Source organism: Ostrinia nubilalis, chromosome 16 (genome assembly GCF_963855985.1).
Source record: "Ostrinia nubilalis chromosome 16, ilOstNubi1.1, whole genome shotgun sequence".
Lineage (NCBI taxonomy): Eukaryota > Metazoa > Arthropoda > Insecta > Lepidoptera > Crambidae > Ostrinia > Ostrinia nubilalis.
Genome location: NC_087103.1, coordinates 13,280,387 through 13,302,863, shown reverse-complemented (window position 1 = coordinate 13,302,863; position 22,477 = coordinate 13,280,387). Strand labels below are relative to the sequence as shown.

The 22,477-nt window shown below is 36.0% G+C and overlaps 1 protein-coding gene across 1 annotated transcript in view; it reads left to right on the top strand.

Annotated features, from left to right (window-relative positions):
- Positions 1-22,477, top strand: part of LOC135079563 (ankyrin repeat domain-containing protein 50-like) — a 42,591-nt gene that overhangs the window by 4,525 nt on the left and 15,589 nt on the right. Inside the window, exons 2-3 of the mRNA XM_063974214.1 lie at positions 16,532-16,657; positions 19,183-19,281. Of these exons, the coding sequence (XP_063830284.1) occupies positions 16,532-16,657; positions 19,183-19,281 (225 nt within the window). The remainder of the gene's footprint in view (positions 1-16,531; positions 16,658-19,182; positions 19,282-22,477) is intronic.

The window sequence follows — 22,477 nt, the reverse complement described above, 5'->3', positions numbered from 1 at the left end:
CACACATATCAGTTCCGTCAATTCAGTTCATGGAGCTTCAGTGATACGTTCACCATTGATGATCATAGAGAATGTATGAAAGAATATCGCCCGTATTCACAAACATTACTATGAGGTCTCACAGTGCGCGTAGATGCACAGGCTCACACACGAACCAATAACAGAGCTCTATTCAATGCTGTGCATTCGATTTACTGCTTCACTTATGAAAGCATCGTTTGTGAATACGGGCGTGAGTGCACTGTTCGGATACTTACCTTAGGCACTTCAATTTATTATGTTTATAGCCTGTGAATGGTCGCTATAAAAATGTTCGTGTTTACGTTGAGACGACACAATTCAAATGTTGTTTGTGAAAACAACGGAAACTGCCCGTAAATCGAGATAAAAGTCTCATCTTTATGGTTTGCTCGGGTCCACTTCCTACTGTAATTCGATTTAGTTTTATATTTATGGACAATCGAGTGTTACCTATTCTATGGACAAAAGAGAAATAAAAATTGTCGTTGAGCCCGAATCTATAAGTTAACCAGAAGAAAATAGGGAAGCAATAATAACTGTGTACTTATTCCTAAAAAAACCTAAAGACCTAAATATCATTATATTTTTTACAAAACTTGTCCCAAAAGACAGTCCTTTTGATAGAATCGCTGAGTACTTAGACAGATTAAAAAGGCCATAATATATGAAGAACGCGCATAATATAAGTATTGTGTAATTAATTACCTCTGCTATGAGGTCAACGTTCAATTCGCAAAAATAATTCACTTACACCGTACGTAGAACGTACGCATTTTCATATGAAACGGCCAGGGTTCATGCGTTGGTAAATTAATTGTTATAATATCTCTGTGTAACCAAGTCAAGCAATGAATAAATTAAAGAATGAATGAATGTTTGTAACCGTGCTACACAATCAATGGAATTACCATTCATGGAGAGTAAAGTCAATGGGAGGCGACATCCTCCATTTGCCCTGTTAAATTAGAGGGCCGTGCTCCTGCAGTGGAGACTTAATGACTTGATAATGATGAGATCTGGTTGGGCAAATAGGCAATAATTTGCGTATTTCCCTGCATCTGTAAGTCAGAATCTAGTTTAAGCCTGAGCGCAGACCACCGATTTTTAGTTGGCCGATAGTTGGGCCGGGCTGTTGATCAGTATGAACGTGTATGGAAGTGCGCACACTACACCGATTTGGTATCGGACGATTCTTCATACAAATTGAAAATCGATCAAACTAACGGCCAACTAATAGTCGGTGGTCTGCGCCTAACAATGATAACCAGTAATTGAAGGCTTCCAGTATTGGGTAATTTTAGTATGTGGGCTTTTTGCCTGGTTTACAAATTGATATTTATGAATCGAGCGTGCTCATCTTCTACTTAAGTATGAACTTAATAAGAAAAGTTCAGAAAATAATTCACAAACTGGGGTTAGTGTTTCCCTTTCATGTAATCTTCTACTTAATTTTAATTTACGCCAATATACTTCAGCCTGCTCAAAAATAGCTGTAGAGTCATAAAGTAAGCGTCAGCTCTCCTCTGAGCTTACATTTAAGCTCCACATTTGCATTTTATGCTCTATATGCTCTACATTCATTTAACTTTGATCTTTATTTCAATGTAGGTACGCTTCAAATTGTAATTTTTCAGCTGATCCAGCATGCCATCTCAACTCGAGTGAAGGAAATTACACGCCCTATAGCGGCTCTAGCTACGAAGTAGCAATGGAGACTGAAATGAACAGGAAAATTTTAGTCGCCGAATGGAATTTTCTCAGACTGAATGTTTTTTATGAAAGTAAATACAAACGTAGACATTCATTTCTTTTTTAGTTTCTTTATATTGGCATTCAGAAAGCAATATGAAAATTAAGTGAACCGAAAAGAGTAATATTTCAAACATTTTAATAATATCTCCCCACTAATATTACAAAGGCAAAAGATTGTTAGTGTGTATGTTTGTTACTTCTTAACGTCTAAACGGCTGAAGCGATTTAAGTAAAATTTGGTATGGATTTAGCTGACACCCTTGATTAGCACATAGGCTACGTTTCACCGCGGGTAACACCGCGGGGCACAGCTAGTATATTTATATTTACGAGCACCAATAGACTTCAATCCTTCAAACCTTTATTAGATTTTAACACTTGTAGCCCTAAAGACGGTGTTTGAATTCAAATATTCAGTACGAATATTGCATGTGGATTCTCACCATTATTTTACGCGAACATTTGTAACTTAGGATATAATGATACATATTAGCATATTGTACGCATTTTGTTAGTACATTTATTGTTCAACGTAATTCTCATCGCTTAGTTTGAGACATTAAAGATGGACCAAAGTCATAATTTTAATAGTTAGGCCTAATAAGTATTTTTGTTAAGGTTCCGTCTCGTTTATTTGAATACCCTTTTGAAGCTGCCAGTGTTAGCATTACATATTTTTAATGAATACCATTAAAAAAACATGTCCCAAATATAAAATGCGCCCTGAATTATGCAACGTCATAACTTCTCTCTCGAACAATGTCCTGAGGGCACACTTGATTAAAACTCGTATGACACCTCCAAATTACTGCCGGAAAGTGAGCCCTAGTTAGATGAGATACAGTCCAATTTCCCTTGGGAGGAATATCACCTGCAAATGACTGCGAATGCCAAATGAACTGGATAAAAAACGAGTGAAAATGCTATATGTAAGTTTCGTGGTTTAGTTTTTAACTAGAAAATTCTGGATGCCATGTTAACATTTTAATTTTAAGCTACAAAAAACTTAGACGTTAAACACGTGTTTAAAATTATATTTCCATACTAAATGTCAATTTAAATAAGTGTAACGCCCGTTTAACTTGTTGTTATAAGCCCCATAATGTTCATATAAGTACCTAACTACTGCTTATACAGAAAAGTGACTTGTGAATAAAACTACGCCTACTTTAAGGGCTTCTTGTAACCATTGTGCAAATACTTTTTTGAACTTAGGTATTGAAACAAGATTGGATTGTCATTGTAATTTTTTTAAATAATTTTTCAGTACCTTTAGAAGTCATGTAAATAAATTTTTGGTAAGTACCCCTATAGGTAAAATGACAACAGCCTTTTAAACAACAAATCCTCAAAAATACCGCAGCATTAGCCCATAACCTCTGATAAATGTCACCATTAAACAAAACAAAAGCAGGAATAACTACCGCCATAAAGCCACCGCTCAACTTTAAGCTGCGAAAAATAATCAAGCAAAATTGTAGAGACGAGAACGTTAAAATGCAAAGAATCTCTCCGTGATTAAAACGTTAAAAACTTCGCAAAGTGAAACTGGCTATTACTGGAGGTTCCGTATGAGAATAAATTGGCGTTAAAAAGTAATAAAATTCCATCTCTAATAGTCAAAGATCTAGATCGTACCTATAAGATGAGAGTCTTATTTAACTTTATTGAAAAAAATATTTGATCGTTATTAAATTCATATTTTTTTGTAGCAGACTAGGTATTTATTAATTTTCCTTTCAGCTAGTAGACGCTACCTAAACCTAAACATTTTCTGAATCTGCGAGTAATAATATAAGTTAGTTTCATTTCAAGGATATTATAAACATTTTATGCCGATAATACTAGAATTAATTAATTTGATTCATGAATCAATTTCTTATCTTGTTTTTAAAATATATACAATTTTATGTGACCTTGATTTATAAGTACATTTTAATCAACAAATACTCCAGAGAATGATCAACGATTGGAAACATTACTTCAAGATGCTTGAATAGCTGCGCTAAATTAACAGCGGTGTTTTAAAAACAGCCTCTCTTATTTTTCTATCTACCTACGAAGCCTTGTATCAGTGCTGATTCTTGAAACTGTAGATACCTATATCTAAGTAGTGTCCTCTTACAGTAGGAATTTGTTTCAACACAATTCGTTATCTGCCGTCTTATAGTAAACGTTTTCCTTGTTCACATTTTATCTTCCTGATGCATGATGTCTAAATGTCTATAGTAAAAGTGGAAGTAACTAAATGCTAATACTAATTCCAACTTAATTACTAATGCCAGTCCCATATCCTTTTACTATATCTACCTATCTCATCAATGTTAAAGGACCTAAAAAATTAAATTTTCAGTTGATTGAAAATAATTGGAGGTTTTTCAACAAGGCACAATTTTTCCACTACAGTGGTGGTGATCAGATTGGTTAGAAAATAGAGTCGCAAAAACTCTTTCTTTCGCTTGGTGATACTAAAGGTAACGCCTCTGCCTTCCTAGACTTAGTTCAAGTGCTAGCTTTGTTTGTACTTCGATCGCGCCGAGTAGTTTTTGACGCAAACTTGGATTGTTGGGAAAAGAAAGAAGTTACTTCGACGGTTTGCTCTGTTGAAGAATGGACAGCTTTCGATTGCTTTGAGATAACTTAGGAGTGTAGTTACTTTAATCTGTATTAATGAAAGCTTTTTAGCTCTCATGTTGAATCATCTAGAATTCTAGATCTTCTAACTAAATTGTAGAGGCTAATTAGAGAAGAGAAGTTACTTACTACATATTATTTTTTAACATCTTTGTTAACAAAGTTCACTTCCCTAATGGATTTTTAGAGTAGATACATTTTGTTAACATACGAGTATGTGTTTGAATAGCCAAATCTGAGTCTCAGGGTCGATCTGTGGTCTGATTTTTTTAACCTCTTGCCCTTGACTATTCTTGTCCAATACTAAGCAAAAAGAACGATTTGAATCTAGCCGCTTGTGACCTCATTTAAGCAGAAGTGGATATTTACTGGCTGCCTGAGTGTAGCGGCACCTTTAGTCCTATCATCCGATATTGGATTTGGCAAGCAAGATATCTATAGGTATGGTCGAGGTGGCAGAATATACGCCAAATGGCCGAGTGCAGCAATATCTCTCAGCCGAGACTGAATGATCCATCGCATTGGCCATGCGAGTGCATCGGGAGCAATAACATCGATCGCAGCGCTTTGGGACAAGTGTAACTATATTTGACTGTTTGCCGTACAGAGCTTTGTGATAGATCCAAAGCCATTTGAAATGATAGTAAATGGGTCACTATACGCAACCCTGACAAGGCAATATAAAAGATATACAAAAAGTTACGGAGCGAAATCTTTCAGACAACCCGGAAGACAGTTGACTAAAATAAAAGGAGTAGGCGGTGTTTGAACAGAAGAACAAGGTTGTTTTTGTTATCTAAAAATATTTGATGGACCGGGCTTAACCCTTAATTACTCGCATAAAGAATCTTACATAACTGCTCGCAAGGGGTCACAGATGACCCCAAATTGTATGAGTAGTTTTTAATACATACTGAAATTTATAAGTAAATGAAACTATATTATTATAAAAATGCTTTATTTATTCTTTAATATCTATGGGTAATAACATGAATTTCTTACTAATTATACAAAAACAAGCTAAATTAAAATAATTGTCAATAATTAACAATTTGTACTTAGGTATACTGAGATCAAAGGTAATACTAGTATTTTTTAGGAACTCTCCGAATCATTCTTGTTACACTGTTGACAGTATATTTCAGAGTGATCATTGCACACAAATCTTGTACATTTCTTGCATTTTCGATTCACTTGATTGTGCGGAGGATTGCTCGATCTCATTAGCGCTATCATGATCACTTTTTGTTATTTCATCTAACTCTGGCTCAGAACTCGACCCTCCAACTTCTTCTTCATCAAAAACATCTTCCAATCATTGCACAATTTGCTATTTTTTCCTATCTCTACTAACTCTGAAAAAAAAAGACAAAGTAGTAGTAAAACTGAATTTATCAATATTTTTATTGTTTAGAGCTGTAAAAACACATTTATAACAAACATTTATTCACTGAATATACAATAACACAAATATTATTCATAATACACAAAATAAATACATAAAACAAAAAACGTACCTCTTCCAAAAAAGTTACGTAATTACTCGCATGGGGTCACCACTCAAGAGCGCAGCGACGCATCCTTCCACTCCCGTGAATTAGTCGCTATCACAATACAAACTAAGACGTGTTTTATGAAGCTACTGGGGGCGCGGAGGAAATCGGGCCGCGCCAAGTGCTTCATTTTTGAATCCGAAATTGCTTTGACCCCATGCGACTAATTAAGGGTTAAGAACGATATTACAACGATAAGATTTTATATACAAACTAAGTCACGCCTAAATCGCTAAACCAGTTTTTGGGTATATAAAATTAATGGGGTGAAAAGCGTACTTAGATCAAACTAGGCTTTTGTCGCAAAAATAAACCATAAAGGCACAGGAATATGGCACAAAAGTTTAGAAGGATAACACATCATTCCTCATGGTATAGATATGTAACATACTATCATGTTTTAGGTAATAAATTAAATGCTTTCATTGAGTTTATTACATCATCATCATCATTTCAGCCATAGGACGTCCACTGCTGAACATAGGCCTCCCCCAATGCTTTCCATGTTGATCGATTGGTAGCGGCCTGCGTCCAGCGCTTCCCTGCTACCTTTACGATGTCGTCGGTCCACCTTGTAGGTGGACGTCCCACGCTGCGTGTTCCGGAGTTAAGTTCATACCTGCGTGATAAGTTTTCGTGACAAAACAAAACTACGCGGCTAGAAGCTAATTCATAATAAAATCACAAAATCCATAATTAAGCTAACACCATTAAGTAACCTATAGAAAACTATTTTGCTTTTCCGGAATAAATATCGTGCTGGAAATATTTCTTTACCCAACTTTCGCTTACCTTGTATAAAATACATAGTCTCACTCATACATAATCCCAGTAAATCTCGTATGGATCACACAAACTCAAAGTGACGAAGGAAAGAGATTAAGCCAAGGCATATTCTTCCGTTGCTTTGAAATTCACAAACCAAACACAAGCGCATAGCAGATTAACGTAAACATCTGTATACGTTGCTAGCCTTGTGTTTCAAAGGCGGAGCGTTTATGTGTAACTTAGCTCCGGGCCAATTGGTAGGTGCCGTTTCAAGGGAGCATCGCAGGGAGCTAGTTTTTTATTTGGCTAATTTTTCTCGCTTGCAAAATTGAAAAGAATTAGGACGCTTAAAAGAGGCTAAGAAGTTAAAGTCGGCTTAAAAAACACCAAAGATGATCAGTTAGTTACTTAATTAGCAGGTATAACATTGATAGGGTAGTGTCTGTCGTACTTAAGTAGGTAAGTAATTTACTTTTCTACTTTACTATTAACTTTTAGGGATTCATAATACAATGCTATAGTATTACCACTGTTATTATGTCGGTTGTGAACTTACTGGTTTTTGCTGCTCTCGGCAGTTCTCTTTGGTGAGGTCAACCGGATTAATTGTAAACAGACGGAGTACGGCAAATACTTGATAAGATTATCTTCAGGGAGACTGTGATCACAGCAATTGTGTTTTGTAAGTCTACTTATTTACAATCTTAACATGTAGATACTCTTAAAGGCGGGAACAAGAAATGTAATAAATAAACTCTTATAGTTAAAGTTATTTTAAAAGATTCATTGCTTAATTCAATTCAGCCTAAGCAGACGTTATAATATTGTCCTGTGTATGACATGATATTCGGTATGAAGGCGGAATAAGCTTCAAAAAAGCTTTTATTGATTGAAAACCCGAATTCTTGAAAAAAAATCACGATCACTTAACATTTAAAAGTCGATTTAAGTTTTGGAAGGCTTACTTATCTCAAAGGCAAGGATCCTTGCCTTGTTTACAGAAACATTTAAATAAATCGGAAATACTAACATTAGCTATAGCAAAGTGATGATGCTAGTTTTGCAAGGCACATCTCAGAAGCAAGGGTTGTACCTACCTACATTTAGCCGCGAGGCAGAGCGCTTACTCGCGTCAAAGGTTTATTCTCGAAAGCATTTTCAACAAAAGCGTCTTAGATACTCTGGTAGTGAGGACGCGGACGTTTTAAACTTACACGACATATTATGCACGATTTAGGGTGGAATCGACCAAACAAGAGTAAATATTAATCTCAGAATAAATCGTCATTTATTCGACATTTTGACATATTTCCCATACTGAAACTGTCAATGTGTCAGTTATACCAGTGGGTTTAGACAAAGTGCAAATTATAATCGCAAACCAGTCGACAAGTGGTCGAAAAGCCCCTTTTTTGTATGGAGTTTTGACGGATTCGATTTTCGATTCGATCAAAAAGTGCGTTTTGTCTAGGGGGGCTGGAGTTATTCTCGGATAAAAGTTTGGTCGAATCCGGCCAGATTGTTATGATCTTACCTACTACTCGTGAAATTTTCTATTTCTAATAAAATGTCGTCCTTACTCAAGTTATGAGAGAGATGGTAACTTAAAATTAAGCTACATCTATGGCAGCTCCATAAAGTTATTATATTAAATATTTCAATCTACAAGCAATTAAATAAGTTATTTGCACACTTTATTACAAATCTAAATCCATTTAATTTCCTTCCTTCAAAGAAGAAAATCTCTTTCATATCGTAAGTAATTAAGTTCTTAGTAATTTAGAATCGCGTGATTCAACAAAATATTAACTGGGTTTGAAATACCATTATCAAAATGAGGTTACTTAACAAATTCGGCTTTGAATTCAAAGGATCGAAACTATCAAAGCTGTTCACATATTGACTTAAATTGATTACCCGGGTGATTGGCAAGGCCAGGGTATGCAAACCCATCCGAGGCAGATGAGGAAATCGCTCAGAATAATATCGTTGTTCCAAAGCTTATAAGCCGACACAAAGCCTCAACCCTTGCTAGGGATGTGGTTGAACTCGATAGAAAAGTATCGATAAAAGAAGTTCCGTAAAAGATATATTTTTTTCCCTGTGAAAATATTCATGGAACAAAAAAAGAAAAATAATTATTCATTGAAGATCTCAGAGCTCTTGCACTATATTTTAAACTATGTACATTGAGGAGTGAATGTTTGTGGTGCTGACGAGGGAGTTTATTGCTAGAAAGAAAGGGAATCGTAGAAAATGCCCGACTTTATGAGTTGATTTTAAAATCTGGCTATCAGGCGAAAATAGTGAAGTGGACCAATTTTAGGAGCCGAATACAATGATTTTCTCACTAGGTAAGAATGATAAATGAATATACATACATAGTTTATCAGTTCAAGATCAGAATACTTAGCCATTTCATCGATATCAGTGCATCACATCCTTACCGCTAACTATCTATTTGTCACGCTAGTTTTATCCAGGCGTCAGAATGTCAACGATGTCATCAGATTTGTGCCCCTTGAAGCTGATAAATGTCAATTCTTCACGATTGGATGCGAGGGTACCTACAATCACACTTTAGGATCTTATGTCGTTTGTAATAGGGACTATTTTGCAATGAAAATGTATAGCCTAATATGCTGTCGTCTGTACATTCTGGGAAGAGATAAAACATTGTAGTTTTGATGTAATACAGTCATATTTTGTATACCTACTGAATTTACTGTTGGAGAAAAATTACGTCGTATTTTATGTACAGTTGACAGCATGTAAGAAGATCCATACTACCATAAAGTAAGTAACTCTGTCTGTCTATGTTAAGTGATAATCAATCTAAGAAATAAATAAAATTAATATTAAGGGCTCGCGCGCACGGGTGTCTTTTGTCACCGTGACAAGTATATAAATAATAATAAATATCCTTAGACATTTTACACTGCGCTTCTAGTCCCAAACTAAGCAAAGCTTGTACTATGGGTACTAGACAACGGATATAAACATACTTAAATACTTTTTTTTGTAAATACATACTTATTATACACTAGCGGCCGCCCGCGACTTCGTACGCGTGGATCCCGTTTTACCCCCTTCATCTATGTTACGCGGTTTAGATTTTTTCATACAAATGTTTTTTCCCGCTAACTCCCGTTCCCGTGGGAATTTTGCAATATCCTGTTGTAACTAAGCTTTAAGTTTACTAAGGTACCTGCATGCCAAATTTCAAGCATCTAACTTAAGCGGTTTAGATTTTTCAAACAAAAAGATTTTCCCGCTAATTCCCTTTCCCGTGGGAATTTTGGGGATTCCTTGTTGTAACTAAGCTTTAAGTTTACTAAGGTACCTACATACTAAATTTCAAGCGTCTAACTTAAGCGGTTTAGATTTTTCATACAAAAGGATTTTCCCGCTAATTCCCGTTCCCGTGGGAAATTCGGGAATCACTTGTTGTAACTAAGCTTTAAGCTTACTAAGGTACCTACATGCCAAATTTCAAGCGTCTAACTTAAGCGGTTTAGATTTTTCTTACAAAAGGATTTTCCCGTTAATTCCTGTTCCCGTGGGAATTTCTAAGTATACTATAACCTGCCCAGGAGTATGAAGAATAATTGTACCAAGTTTCGTAAAAATCCGTCGAGTAGTTTTTGTTTCTATAAGGAACATACAGACGGACAGACAGACAGACAGACAGACAAAAATTTTACTGATTGCATTTTTGGCATCAGTATCGATCACTAATCACCCCCTGATAGTTATTTTGAAAATATATTTAATGTACAGAATTGACCTCTCTACAGATTTATTATAAGTATAGATTGAAAACACCCAGTCCAGTACAAACAAATAATATTATGTTCATGCACACAAATGTTTGTACTGTGCGGGAATCGAACCCGCTACCTCCGGAATAATAGTCCGTTTCGAACCACTACACCAAACGGCCGACCAATTATATCTTCATCTTTACACTTTTATAAAGAGAAAAAGAGACTAGAGATGAAACGGATAGTTGTTTGGCCGGATACCGGATACCGGATATCCGGCGAGCTGCTAGGTCGGATAGCCGGATATCCGGCGGCCGGATAGTTGGCCCATTGTCTTGTTGCATGTCGTAACGAGTTTTGCGCCGCACAGGTGCTTCGAACGCGATCAGTGGGTCTATTAGACTGGACAAGTCGCACTTTTCGAAAATCGAATCCGTCCGAATAGAATGTCAGACTGCCACTCGTCTAGGGGCGACGAGGGGGCAGATCAATTCGGGTGATTTCGGTTGCCATCGTGAGTGTTTGATTGAATAGCTAAAATTAAATTACTCGCTGCGTAATCTGGCTGAACTGCATCATGTCATCAGATCATCAGTGAAAAAAAGATCGCTTGTTTTATTTGGCAATATTTCGACATTAACAGATATTTACTATTAATGTTTTCGTCATTAGAGTGAAAAGCCTAGAAAAAGAAATTAGTTTTTTGAAAGGCCTTAATATGTTTTTTTTTTTTAACTTTTTGGACTTTAAATAAAAGCCGTCATTACTTTAAGCCATTTTATTGATATTTAATTCAAAGATTAAATGTATTTCATTTTATTATAGGAAATTGTCGTAGTTTTTTAATATCCGGTATCCGGCCGGATAGTGAGTTACTATCCGGTATCCGGCCGGATAGTGAGTTACTATCCGGTATCCGGCCGAATAGTAGAAATAGGCCGGATATCCGGCCTACCGGATAGTTACCGGATATCCGTTTCATCTCTAAAACAGACACAACGTAGTACTTATTCTTATCTATGGAGAAACATACTGAAAAAAAGTCAGCCGTGTGCGCGAGCCCTTTTAAATTTGTGGCTTGTTTTCCTTTAGGTGTGTTATATACTTATACCTAATAGAAAGAAACAACGCAATAATTTGCAAAATAATTTTCCGCAAAGCTCTTTAAAGACTAATAGGCTGTCAATCAGCTGTCAGACTTATGAATATTTCGCTATAGGGAATAATCGGCAAATTCTCTGAACTGTTTGATGAATACAAATAAGTAACGCCCGTTTAACCTTCACTACACCTACACCATAATTTAAAGTGACATTAACAAACTCCATGTAAGAAACACCGATTATTGTTAAAGTTACTGTTAAAGTAAGATGGTGAAACTCAGCCTTACTTAATTTGTCACCTTAACCTCTTTGATCCAGAGTTAAAACTCTTAACTCAGAGGTTCTGGGTTCGATTCCCGTAGGGTGTAGCAACATAAACAATACATGAGTGCACGTTCCTTATCAGGCAATCTATTAGAATCATAGAGTCCGTCTTGGTTTAGGATCCTTAAAGTTACTACCTACATGCTCAGAATTTTATAATATTGCTATAGGATAGAAGAATAGCTATTATTTCTTAAATTCGAAGCTTTAAAACAAAATGATGGTTTATATTTCAGTAAGTACCAGTATCTTAGCTGTATTGTAAAGCTTAATATTGTTTTTCATTGAAAGTAATATAGGTACGAGAAATCCCATAAATAACTTAACTTTGAGTTGATTATCATCAGTCTAGAAACTATGTCAGATAAGCGAAACTTGGAATAATAATTTAAGTTAGTAATATTGTTTCCGAGAGCTGAAACAATAACATAATTAAATTAGAACAGTTAGAATAAGTTAGAATATAACAAACTTTAATGTCATGAAATATTCATAAAACAATGAACCTTTGAAATAATTGTACCAGGCGGTAATAAATGCAAGGAGTCTGGAACTGGATAATGGTAGAGTCGGGGACAATAGGTAGGAAAGAGAGAACAAAATGTGTCAGCGCTAGTCGTTACGACAGAAGTTAATTTCAGTACCAAAGAGTAATTATTCTTAGGAATGAATGCAGTCTGGTGACAATAGTTATTATGATGGTATTTTTCTGACAACTAGAATTTATGTCGACCCTCTTTTGTTCCAGAACTTCCAGATACTGTTTTAGTACCTTAGCAACCGAATGGAATCCTGGAAATGGATGAATGGAAGAATGGTTATCTAAATCATCTATCTAAAGAATTTTACATTGATTTTATAAATAAATATGCCAGTTTTTACGTGAAAACGTGACAATTCTATCATGATCGAGGAGACAAAACTAAGTTCATAACACATATCACTATGGCATATTGATGGTATTAAACTAATGATTGAAAATTGACAATAATTTTGGTCTAAAAATGGTATACAATCTGCATATTATGCAGAATCAAATAATGATAAATAGAAACCAAAGCTGAAGCTAAGTTCGTGATGAGCAATAACAACGACTATTGAATGCAATTAACAGGGTATCTGCAAACAGCCTTCAACAGTCCATAAGTAATGAACTAGCCAGGGTTGCCAGTACACTTCATTCGTTCGTTCGTTTCAGCCGAAAGACGTCCACTGCTGGACAAAGGCCTCCCCCAAGGATTTCCACAAAGACTGGTCCTGCGCCGCTCGCATCCAGGCACCTCCCGCGACCTTCACCAGATCGTCGGTCCACCTAGTGGGAGGCCTGCCCACGCTACGTCTTCCGGCTCGTGGTCGCCACTCAAGAACTTTCCTGCCCAGCGGCCATCAGCTCTTCGAGCTATGTGCCCCGCCCACTGCCACTTGATTTTAGCGATTCTGCGGGGTTACAGAGTACACTTACCTAGGTATAAAAATCTGGAATTCTCGCCTGAAAGAAAAATGAAAAAAATAAAATAAAGAAAATTGGTTGATCCCTTTTGCTTCAATTAAAGTGTAAAGTTGTTATAAAATGTTTTTATAATATTTTGGTTCTCTTTGGGAATATTCCTAACTAGACATACTAGTGGTTCCCTGCTAAAAATCATCAAATCAGTGTCTACTCTCCAAACAAAGCTGAAATTGAAAATCCGTCTGAAGGTAAAACTTTATTTTTCATATTATGTTATAACATCATACTTTGTATTTATTAAACACGTAATTACCTTGCTTATCTCATGTTGTTGATTTAACAATATAAATCTAAAATAAAATTTAGCGAAACACGTTTTCAGTATTTCGACATATTTCATTAGGGTACCTACACGTGTGAATCTTCCCACGCGTATTTACGAAATTAACAAACGAATCGAGAAATATTATTATTATTTACTAGCTGGTGAAAATATAATAATATTTCCCGTTTTTGCAACATTTTTTCTTTACTCTTCCACCCCTAATGGCTATAGGGTGATGTTATATGGCCTAAAGGCTTACCTACTCGATAAATGGGCTAGCCAGCACAAAAATATTTTTTCAGAACGGAAAACAGTACTCCCTGAGTAAACTCTTCAGCTTTATAATTTTAAGTATCTTAGATATTAGTAGGTATAGATTTTGTCAATTTAAGATATTTGCAAGTATTGAAAATTCTGATCTATATAAAAATATACCTACCTACTACGTAAAGTTATGATGTCCTCAAAAACCCCCAAATTATGCTTAATTTCTTCGAAGACTGCCTTCAAAGATTTATATTGACTCTTAAGCGGTCCCATATTTAAGTCTATTTATAAATCCACTCAAAATATACTTAATAGGCGGGAAGTATAATTAGCTAATTAAATTTTCGCTTGATATCCTTGAGAGGGCGGATGTCATTAAAAGTTGAGTGAAATCTCAAATTAAGGAGTATGGAAGTTCAGGGTCTTGAGAAGAGATAGTACCTACCTACAATCCTACATCAGACTATACCTACATATTTGTTGCAAATTCGCCCTTATTACCACCACATAGAGACCACAGTGTTTAAGTTGACGTGCCGTCATATTTACCTCGTACCTTTATTATATTTTATGAGAGAACTCATGTTTGCTATTCTTCGTTCATTATTTTTGGCACCATATTATAACAATACATTGTTGGCATGTCTAATATAATCAATTGTTCCCGTTTATTGTATTGTGTCAGCCATTTTCCCTGAAAGACAATGGGGCTTTCCTCAGACACGTGTAGAGAAAATAATAGGGAAACATACATAATATACTTACTACAATACACATTTACAAGGATTTAGCTTAATGATCTCTGTAATTTAAGCTAACTGTGATTTGTTTTTCGAACCAAACCGTTTCGTGGTTTACTTTTTTTTTTGCATGATGAATATTCAGATTTTTTTTTGTTTATGAAACCTATTCCAATCCCATTGCTTCACTTTGTCACAGAAATCATTGTCACTCGTTTGATGATCAAAAAAATTGTCGTCTCAAATCCAAACGCTGCCGTTTACACATTGCGACTTTGCAGCTCGGCGCCTTTGCGACTGTATCAATGCTGTATCGCGACTGAATCGCATTTGTATCGCTGCAAAAAGTAGCGATGTAAAAAGGCCCTAAGGCACTTTTTATTTCTCAAGGTATCACAACCCAACTGATAAATAAACAATCTGAAAGAAACTTTCGCGAGTTACACTCTATCCGAGAGCTTTTGCGAAAAAAACATATTTTATTTTCAATTACAATTCAACTTAACTAACCTTATAAAATCTAAGTCTTTGACTGAAGCTCAAAGCCGGGCTGAGCGGAATGATTGGATGGACATCATCCAATCATTCGTAGAACCGAGGTACATAGAGCTCGCATAACACGCGTAAATAATGTTTTAATATTAACAAAGAGTTAGAGAGTCTAATGGAAAGCTTTTTCATCGAATCAAACTTTACAAAAGCTTTTTAATGTAATTTTAAAGTATAACTGTGTCAGTTCAATCAGATTCCCAGTAAAATTGTTAATAGTGTTTGTCATGACATTGTCCAATTTAGTATAATCATGTGTAGTCAGCTCTCATACACATAGGTCATGAATTGATTTGAAAAAGTTTGAAAATTGTGTTTCAAACTGTCATTATTTTAGCATTATCATGACTGCTGTTTTGTTCTCTATTATTTGTAATGCCCAAAATTCATATTTCTATAAGCACATGATCGAAATCGATCCTTTACTAAAATAACGATCAAAGTGGATACGAGAATACCAGAAGATGACAATTACCATAACTATAAGTAGATTTTATTGATACTGGATTTTTTAATACTGAGAACATAAATTACCTACTTATCTACTAATACAGAGTTTCCCAAACTTCGCGAGCGAACATTGAGTGGGCCCTGCCAGTAGAACGACACACCACCGATCCAACCGCGGGGCAGCGGGCGAAATTTCCTATAGGTGGGTCCCGAATTTGGGAACTTGTATTAGATGAGTCAAAGCCCAGACAACTTTGGGAACCACTGTACTAATACATAGTTCAGTGTTTTGGCATAGCCCGTATCCGATGAAGCGAAGTTTCGTCCTAAACTGCCTTAAATTTCCACTCGAGTAGAGTCAAGTCCACTTAAGCATTTAATTGCTGAAGTTTACCGTATGTAGAGCTGGCACGTTTTTGAGGATATGTTCCTTAAACTTAAAGAGAATAGTTTTTTCTCGTTAATTAAGTCATCTCAAATAAGGAGCAAATTGTCACAAATAACGAAAGGTGCTTTTCGATGGCAATATCTAAGTTCGCCATACGATAGACCTGGCATACCTACCTAATAGGGTATTTCTTCAACTTCATTATTATCAGCCTATAGTACAGTCTCTGAGCATGTGGAATTTTGTCCAATGACCCCAAGCTACTCATCCTTATCACTCGCGCGTAATTATGTTGTTGTTGCGCTCGCACACTCACTGAGGGCGCCCGTCGCATAGTCGCGACAGCAATATAATTACGCGCGAGCGATAAGGATGGGTAGCCTGGGGTCAATGGACAAAATTCTACGTGCTCAGCGACCAGACTAGGTATACCATTGTTACAGATGACGGAGGGTCGGTCGCGTGTGCAGCAGAACGATTTACTTCTGCACGAGGCTGTGATCAAGAACGAGCCCGCAGCCGTCAGGGAGGCGTTGCTCAGGCCCACGGATGTCAACTGCAGGAACAACGTGAGTACATTGCAAACAACAGCTGGGTTACTCCGAAAAACGTCATCTGAAGTTTCGAATGTTGCCATACCTCTCACACGAAGAGAGATGCCAGCATGAGCGACGGTGACAGATAGACCCGAAACTACGTAAACACTAGTAAACAGCGTTTCAGAGTAGCGCCCAGGCGGCATTGTCACATTGCTGCGGGGCGCTACGGGACTATTCCCACCTCTCATTCCCACCGCTGCAACTCCTGTGTAGCCAGGATCCACAGCTTGGCCGCCAATAAAAACCCAACCAGTGAATGTCAAGTTTGTCCCGGGGGAAAGTTAAACTGTCATTGGACCCGCAATGAAACTAATCAGAAGAACATAGGAGGAGTTCAAAGTCAAGGTTCGACTTCGTTATAGGGGCCTACGCGGGGCGTTAGTGGGTCGTACACGTCGTACTTACTTGCGCGTTTGTATAGAATGATTATAGCCACAGAACGTCTATTTGTCTATTGCTGAAGATTATGCTTCCCCCAATGATTTCTATCAGTTCTGCATGCTGTGCTCTGTTCTTTGCCACTTCAGCTTACTAATCTGTTGCTTACGGATCTTAGGAGACTTTAGATCGTTTACGGATCTCCTCATTTTTAAAAGAGTAATGCCCGTTTTCACCTTTTCTCCCTAATTTTTAAGTGATCTCTATGAAAACAAAATTCCTGTTATGTGTTACCATAGGGGTCACTTAAAAATTAGGGATTGATGGTGAAAATGGGCATAAGTATCATAAATAAAGGAAGATCAATGTCATCTCACATCTTGTGCAACTTACACTAAATATTTTAAAATTTTCCTCATCAGTTTATCATTTAAACTAACGCTTTAGGAAATATCACTGGTTTAAAATTCCAGTTACCTCGTGGGTGTTTCGGATCCGTGGGAGGTCAGTCAGGCTATATTTGGAACGTATCCGCAAGAGAGCATCCGTACAAAACTCATTAATTGCAATCTATTTTTGTGTTTTACGGTCTGTTTGAAATATTTATTAATGAAAAGGATTAAATTATTTTTAATTTATTATGGATGGTTTGAAACTGACTATCTCACTTCAGTACTGATATCTACCACACTAATTATAAAGTAGAAAGTTTTGATTGTTTGGACTGATTTCAAAAAATCTTTCACCATTCGAATCTTAAATTATTTCTGATGAAAATAGGCGGTACGAAATTCGCCGAGTTGGGTAGTACATACCTATATTATAATCTTGTTTGTAACCATAACCCATACGATAGCAGACAAAGGAAAATTAACTATAATAAGTTATTAACAGGAATAGGAAAATTTGGTAGAGAAGTCGATCTCTAAAATGTACTCAAATATCTAATTACGAAGAGATTTTAATTAATTTTAGTAACATCCTTAAAATAGGTACGCATCAGTAATAAATATCTATTTTTAGTTGGCTCGTGCTAATGAAATCATGTTCTCAATATCACATCAACTTCAGCCGAGTTAATTGCTCGTGGAGTCAATTACAACGCCAACCTTGATTCATTATATCTTGTGACTTTGTTTCTTTGGAGAATTTTACAGGCGTACACAAATATTTTTAATATTGAGTATCAATTTTACCTGTTTGGATATTACGCCCGTATTTATTTATTTATTTATTTTATTTAAAACTTATATGCACATAGAACGGTGTACATAAGGCGGACTTAATGCTTGTAATTTAATTTAATGTATTCACAAACGATACTTGCTTAAGTGAAGCAGCAAATCGAACGCACAGCGTTGAATAGAGCTCTGTGATTGGTCCATGTGTCACCCTGTGCGTCCACGCATAGTGAGGCCTCATAGTAATGTTTGTGAATACGGGCGAAAGTATTCATAACCAACACCGAACATCCTATTTAAAAATTCGAATGGTTTTTTTCTCTTATTTGATTTGCGTAAAGATAGCCAGTGTCAATAAATCGAACATTAACTCATGCATTATTTTTCTTTTAAAAGTTTCAACCTTCGGTATTCAACCGTATTTATTGTCAGACTGAGCCAACTGGCCAGCAAGAAAGAACTTTTTCTTTTTCGTGCCAGAAAACCTTCTTTTGTTTTTATTTTCCCTGTCACTCTATTATTTTACAGTTTTCCAGCGCCATAACTGAATGTATGATAATAAATGATTTAAATTACTGGAATTCCACACATTATTCGTGTAGGTATATTATTTTTGTTTGACTTGAACCAGAGTGACTGACATAGCCCGCAGAATCGCTAAAATCAAGTGGCAGTGGGCGGGGCACATAGCTCGAAGAGCTGATGGCTGCTGGGGCAGGAAAGTTCTTGAGTGGCGACCACGAGCTGGAAGACGTAGCGTGGGCAGGCCTCCCACTAGGTGGACCGACGATCTGGTGAAGGTCGCGTGAGGTACCTGGATGCAAGCGGCGCAGGACCGGTCTTTGTGGAAATCCTTGGGGGAGGCCTTTGTCCAGCAGTGGACGTCTTTCGGCTGAAACGAACGATATTATTTTTATTTGTTGTTGTTTGTTTTAGTATGGCCGAGCACCGATACATTGGGCAGCTAGCAGAGGCAACGTAGAAATCATCAAACAGCTTATCGAAGCTAAATGCGACATAGAAGCTGCTGATAAGGTAACGTTGTTTTAAATACCATTAAGGGCTGATTTTTCAATCGTCAGATATCTTTTAACTGAAGAAACTCTTTTCTTTTAGTATAGTAGACACTGTTTAAATGTGTGGCATGCAATATGCCATGGCAACCTATAATTAAGACAGCAATTAGATTAAGTTTAAATACGCTGTAAATATTTATTGTCTTCTAGTGTATGTCCTAATAAATAAAAATAAAGAATAACCTTGTCATTTTGACATATTTCCCATACTGTAACAGTCAATGTGCCAAACTTACTCTTCAGTTAAAAGTTATCAAAGGAGTGAAAAATCAGCCCTACTAATAAAGTCACACATGCCTTAAAACGGCAATTCTATTACTAAACGTCACTTTGTTCAACGCACGTCTAACTTTTATTAGTAAGGTAATATGGTATCATAATTATTTGCAATAGGGACGATTTTGCAACAATTAAAAGTCTGATGTGCTGTTGACTGTATACTAAACAATTTTTTTAATTTAATCTAAATTTAGACTGTGTAAACTGCAGTTTTAAGGGGCTCGGTTGTGTTAATCGTTTCGAAAATGAGTTTTCAGTCCTTGACCTTTACGATACACCCTCTTTTAAGTGTAGCGCAGAGTTATGGACTAATTTCCGCAAAGGTAAACCCGTTAGAGATTTCACTTGTGATACAGAGGGCTTCAAAAATAGATTTACACTGAAAAAACTCACAAATTCACGGAATATTTCAGTCTGCTTTATCTTTTTACAAGTTAGTGTTGTGACTTCATTCGCGCGGACATCATAGAATAAACCTGTGAGATATATTCATGCTTATGATAGGTACCTATGATTACAACTTCATCAAAATTCGTTCAACAGTTTTGTATGTATACAGCCTTTCGCGTTTTTAATATTACTGGTATACTTATAGCATTTAACTAGTATGCAGGATTACAGGTATAAGAGGGGTGTGTTTTATCCGACTTCAAAAATGGAGGAGGTATTCATTTCGTCTTAATATTTGTTATTAGGTCAAACGCCGCGTGAACATGTGTTTACAGTGACAACTGTTAGAGTAGGCGCACACCGTTGATTTTTAGTTGGCCGATAGTTGTGCCCGATTTTAATTTGTATGAGGAATCGGCCAAATCGAATCGGCGTAGTGTGCGCACTCCCATACATGCCCATACTGATCAACTGCCCGACTAAACTATCGGCCGACAAAAAATCAAAGGTGTGCGCCTACTCTTACGTATAATATCACAGATATTTTAATACTAGTGTCATAATGTCACTACTCTTGCACCACTCCACAATATCCGAAAACTTACTCCGTATGCCTTGTAGTATAGATTTTACAAAACCATCTCACTGATTAACAAACAGACAGTCCAACGCAGTGTTATTAATAGCCAGTTGCTGTAATCCGCACTGAAACCACAGCCAATATTGCCCTGCTTCCTGCCTTCACTAACATATCCGCTTTGTCTAGGGATGCTCCAGCATACGTAAGGATATCGATAAATAAGTATTATAAATGGACTAATTTTAAAACATATTTAATGAAAATTTCATTGTGTTTTTTACGTTCACTTCTTCGCATACCTCTTCTTTCTTCACTATTAAATATGTATTACTTTCTATGATAGAGTTTTCAATTAGAATCTTGTGGAATAAGTTACAACTATTAGTTTTTGGATAAAACGTGCAGGTAGAACTTAGCTAAAAATAATTTAACTTAGGCCGAGTTGCACTATCTTACTTTAACTTTGAGAAACGTCAAAAATCTGTCAAACTCCATACAAAAAGCACCGGTAATCACCGGTTATTGTTATTGTTACGGTTAAAATAAGGTGATGCAACTCATCCTTAGTAATTTTACAGCATTCTAATTTCTACCCAAAATCACTTATTTTGTCTGTACTTTTGGCATTGGGTGCCATCGTAAATAAAAACAATACAAGTAATCAATAAAGTTATTCGAGACAGACATTGTGTATTTGTTAATTAAATCGATAATATTAATTAAACGACCCATCCCTATTTGTCCCTGGACCGTTAAACCGAATTGTCATCCACATCAGCATTATCGGCCTCATTTGCGGGTTATTCCGTATTCGACCCATGATAACTCAACCCATTTCTTCACTCATCCCAAATTAGTATTCCTAGCTCTACCGATTACAGAATTTCGTTATTCTACCCAAATGCATTCCTCACTCAACCCAAAGTAAATATACCAAAAACAAGTATGGATAGCAAAACAACGTTTACTATTTGTCCAGAAATTTAATTATGATAAATACATACTAGTACATTTATTTTTATTTAAAAAAAAAAATATCACCTACATGTTTGATAAAATATGATAAAATTTTAAGGTAATTAAGAAACTTTGGTCAAATCATACCGCTCAAAACTTATACCGCGGGATTAGTTGTCCGTCCACATGAATACTTTTATTAAGATTTATAGTGGATTTATAGTAGATTTATATTAGATTCAAATTATGTAAGTTATGGTTCCTCTTTAATCTGTGATTTTTATTATAAGATTAAAAAAAAATGTATCTACTTTTTGTTTTGTTATGAAAAGTTATAGTTCTAATTGCATGTAGTCATTATTTTATTTGTGTCCTTTTGTGAAAAACGTTTTTCAAATATATTATTGTATCAGAACTCCTGTAGTTTTATTTAATAGCACGATCTTAACACAAAAATTAACTGAGCTTAAATTTCTAAAAAATATATTTTTATTCTGACCGTACATAAAAATCTTATATTTTTTAAGTGGTTTTAAAATGGGTTGAGCTAGGAATGTTTTTGGGGTGAATAAGGAACATAAAATTAAAAATTAGTTGTGGGTAGAGTAAGGAACAAAATTGGGTTGAGTAAGGAAAATAATGAGTGGGTTGAGTTTGTCGTGGGTCGAATACGGAATAACCCTCATTTGCGAATGCATAATTCATTCTGTGTGTTATTTCACTGTCTGTTCACATACATTATTCGGTTAGTTTTTGATATTGCTTATACATATTTAAAGGTAAGTCACAAATCCACTCATAGGTTTTTATTTCCCCCGCAATTCTCTGCATCATCATTCTACAATAATGCCTAATTTTATAGTGAGTTACGTTGAAATGAGACGTCACAACATCTGATTCTGCCCCTCAATAGTACCAGGGTTAAATAAGCGAGCAAGGATTGTTTAGC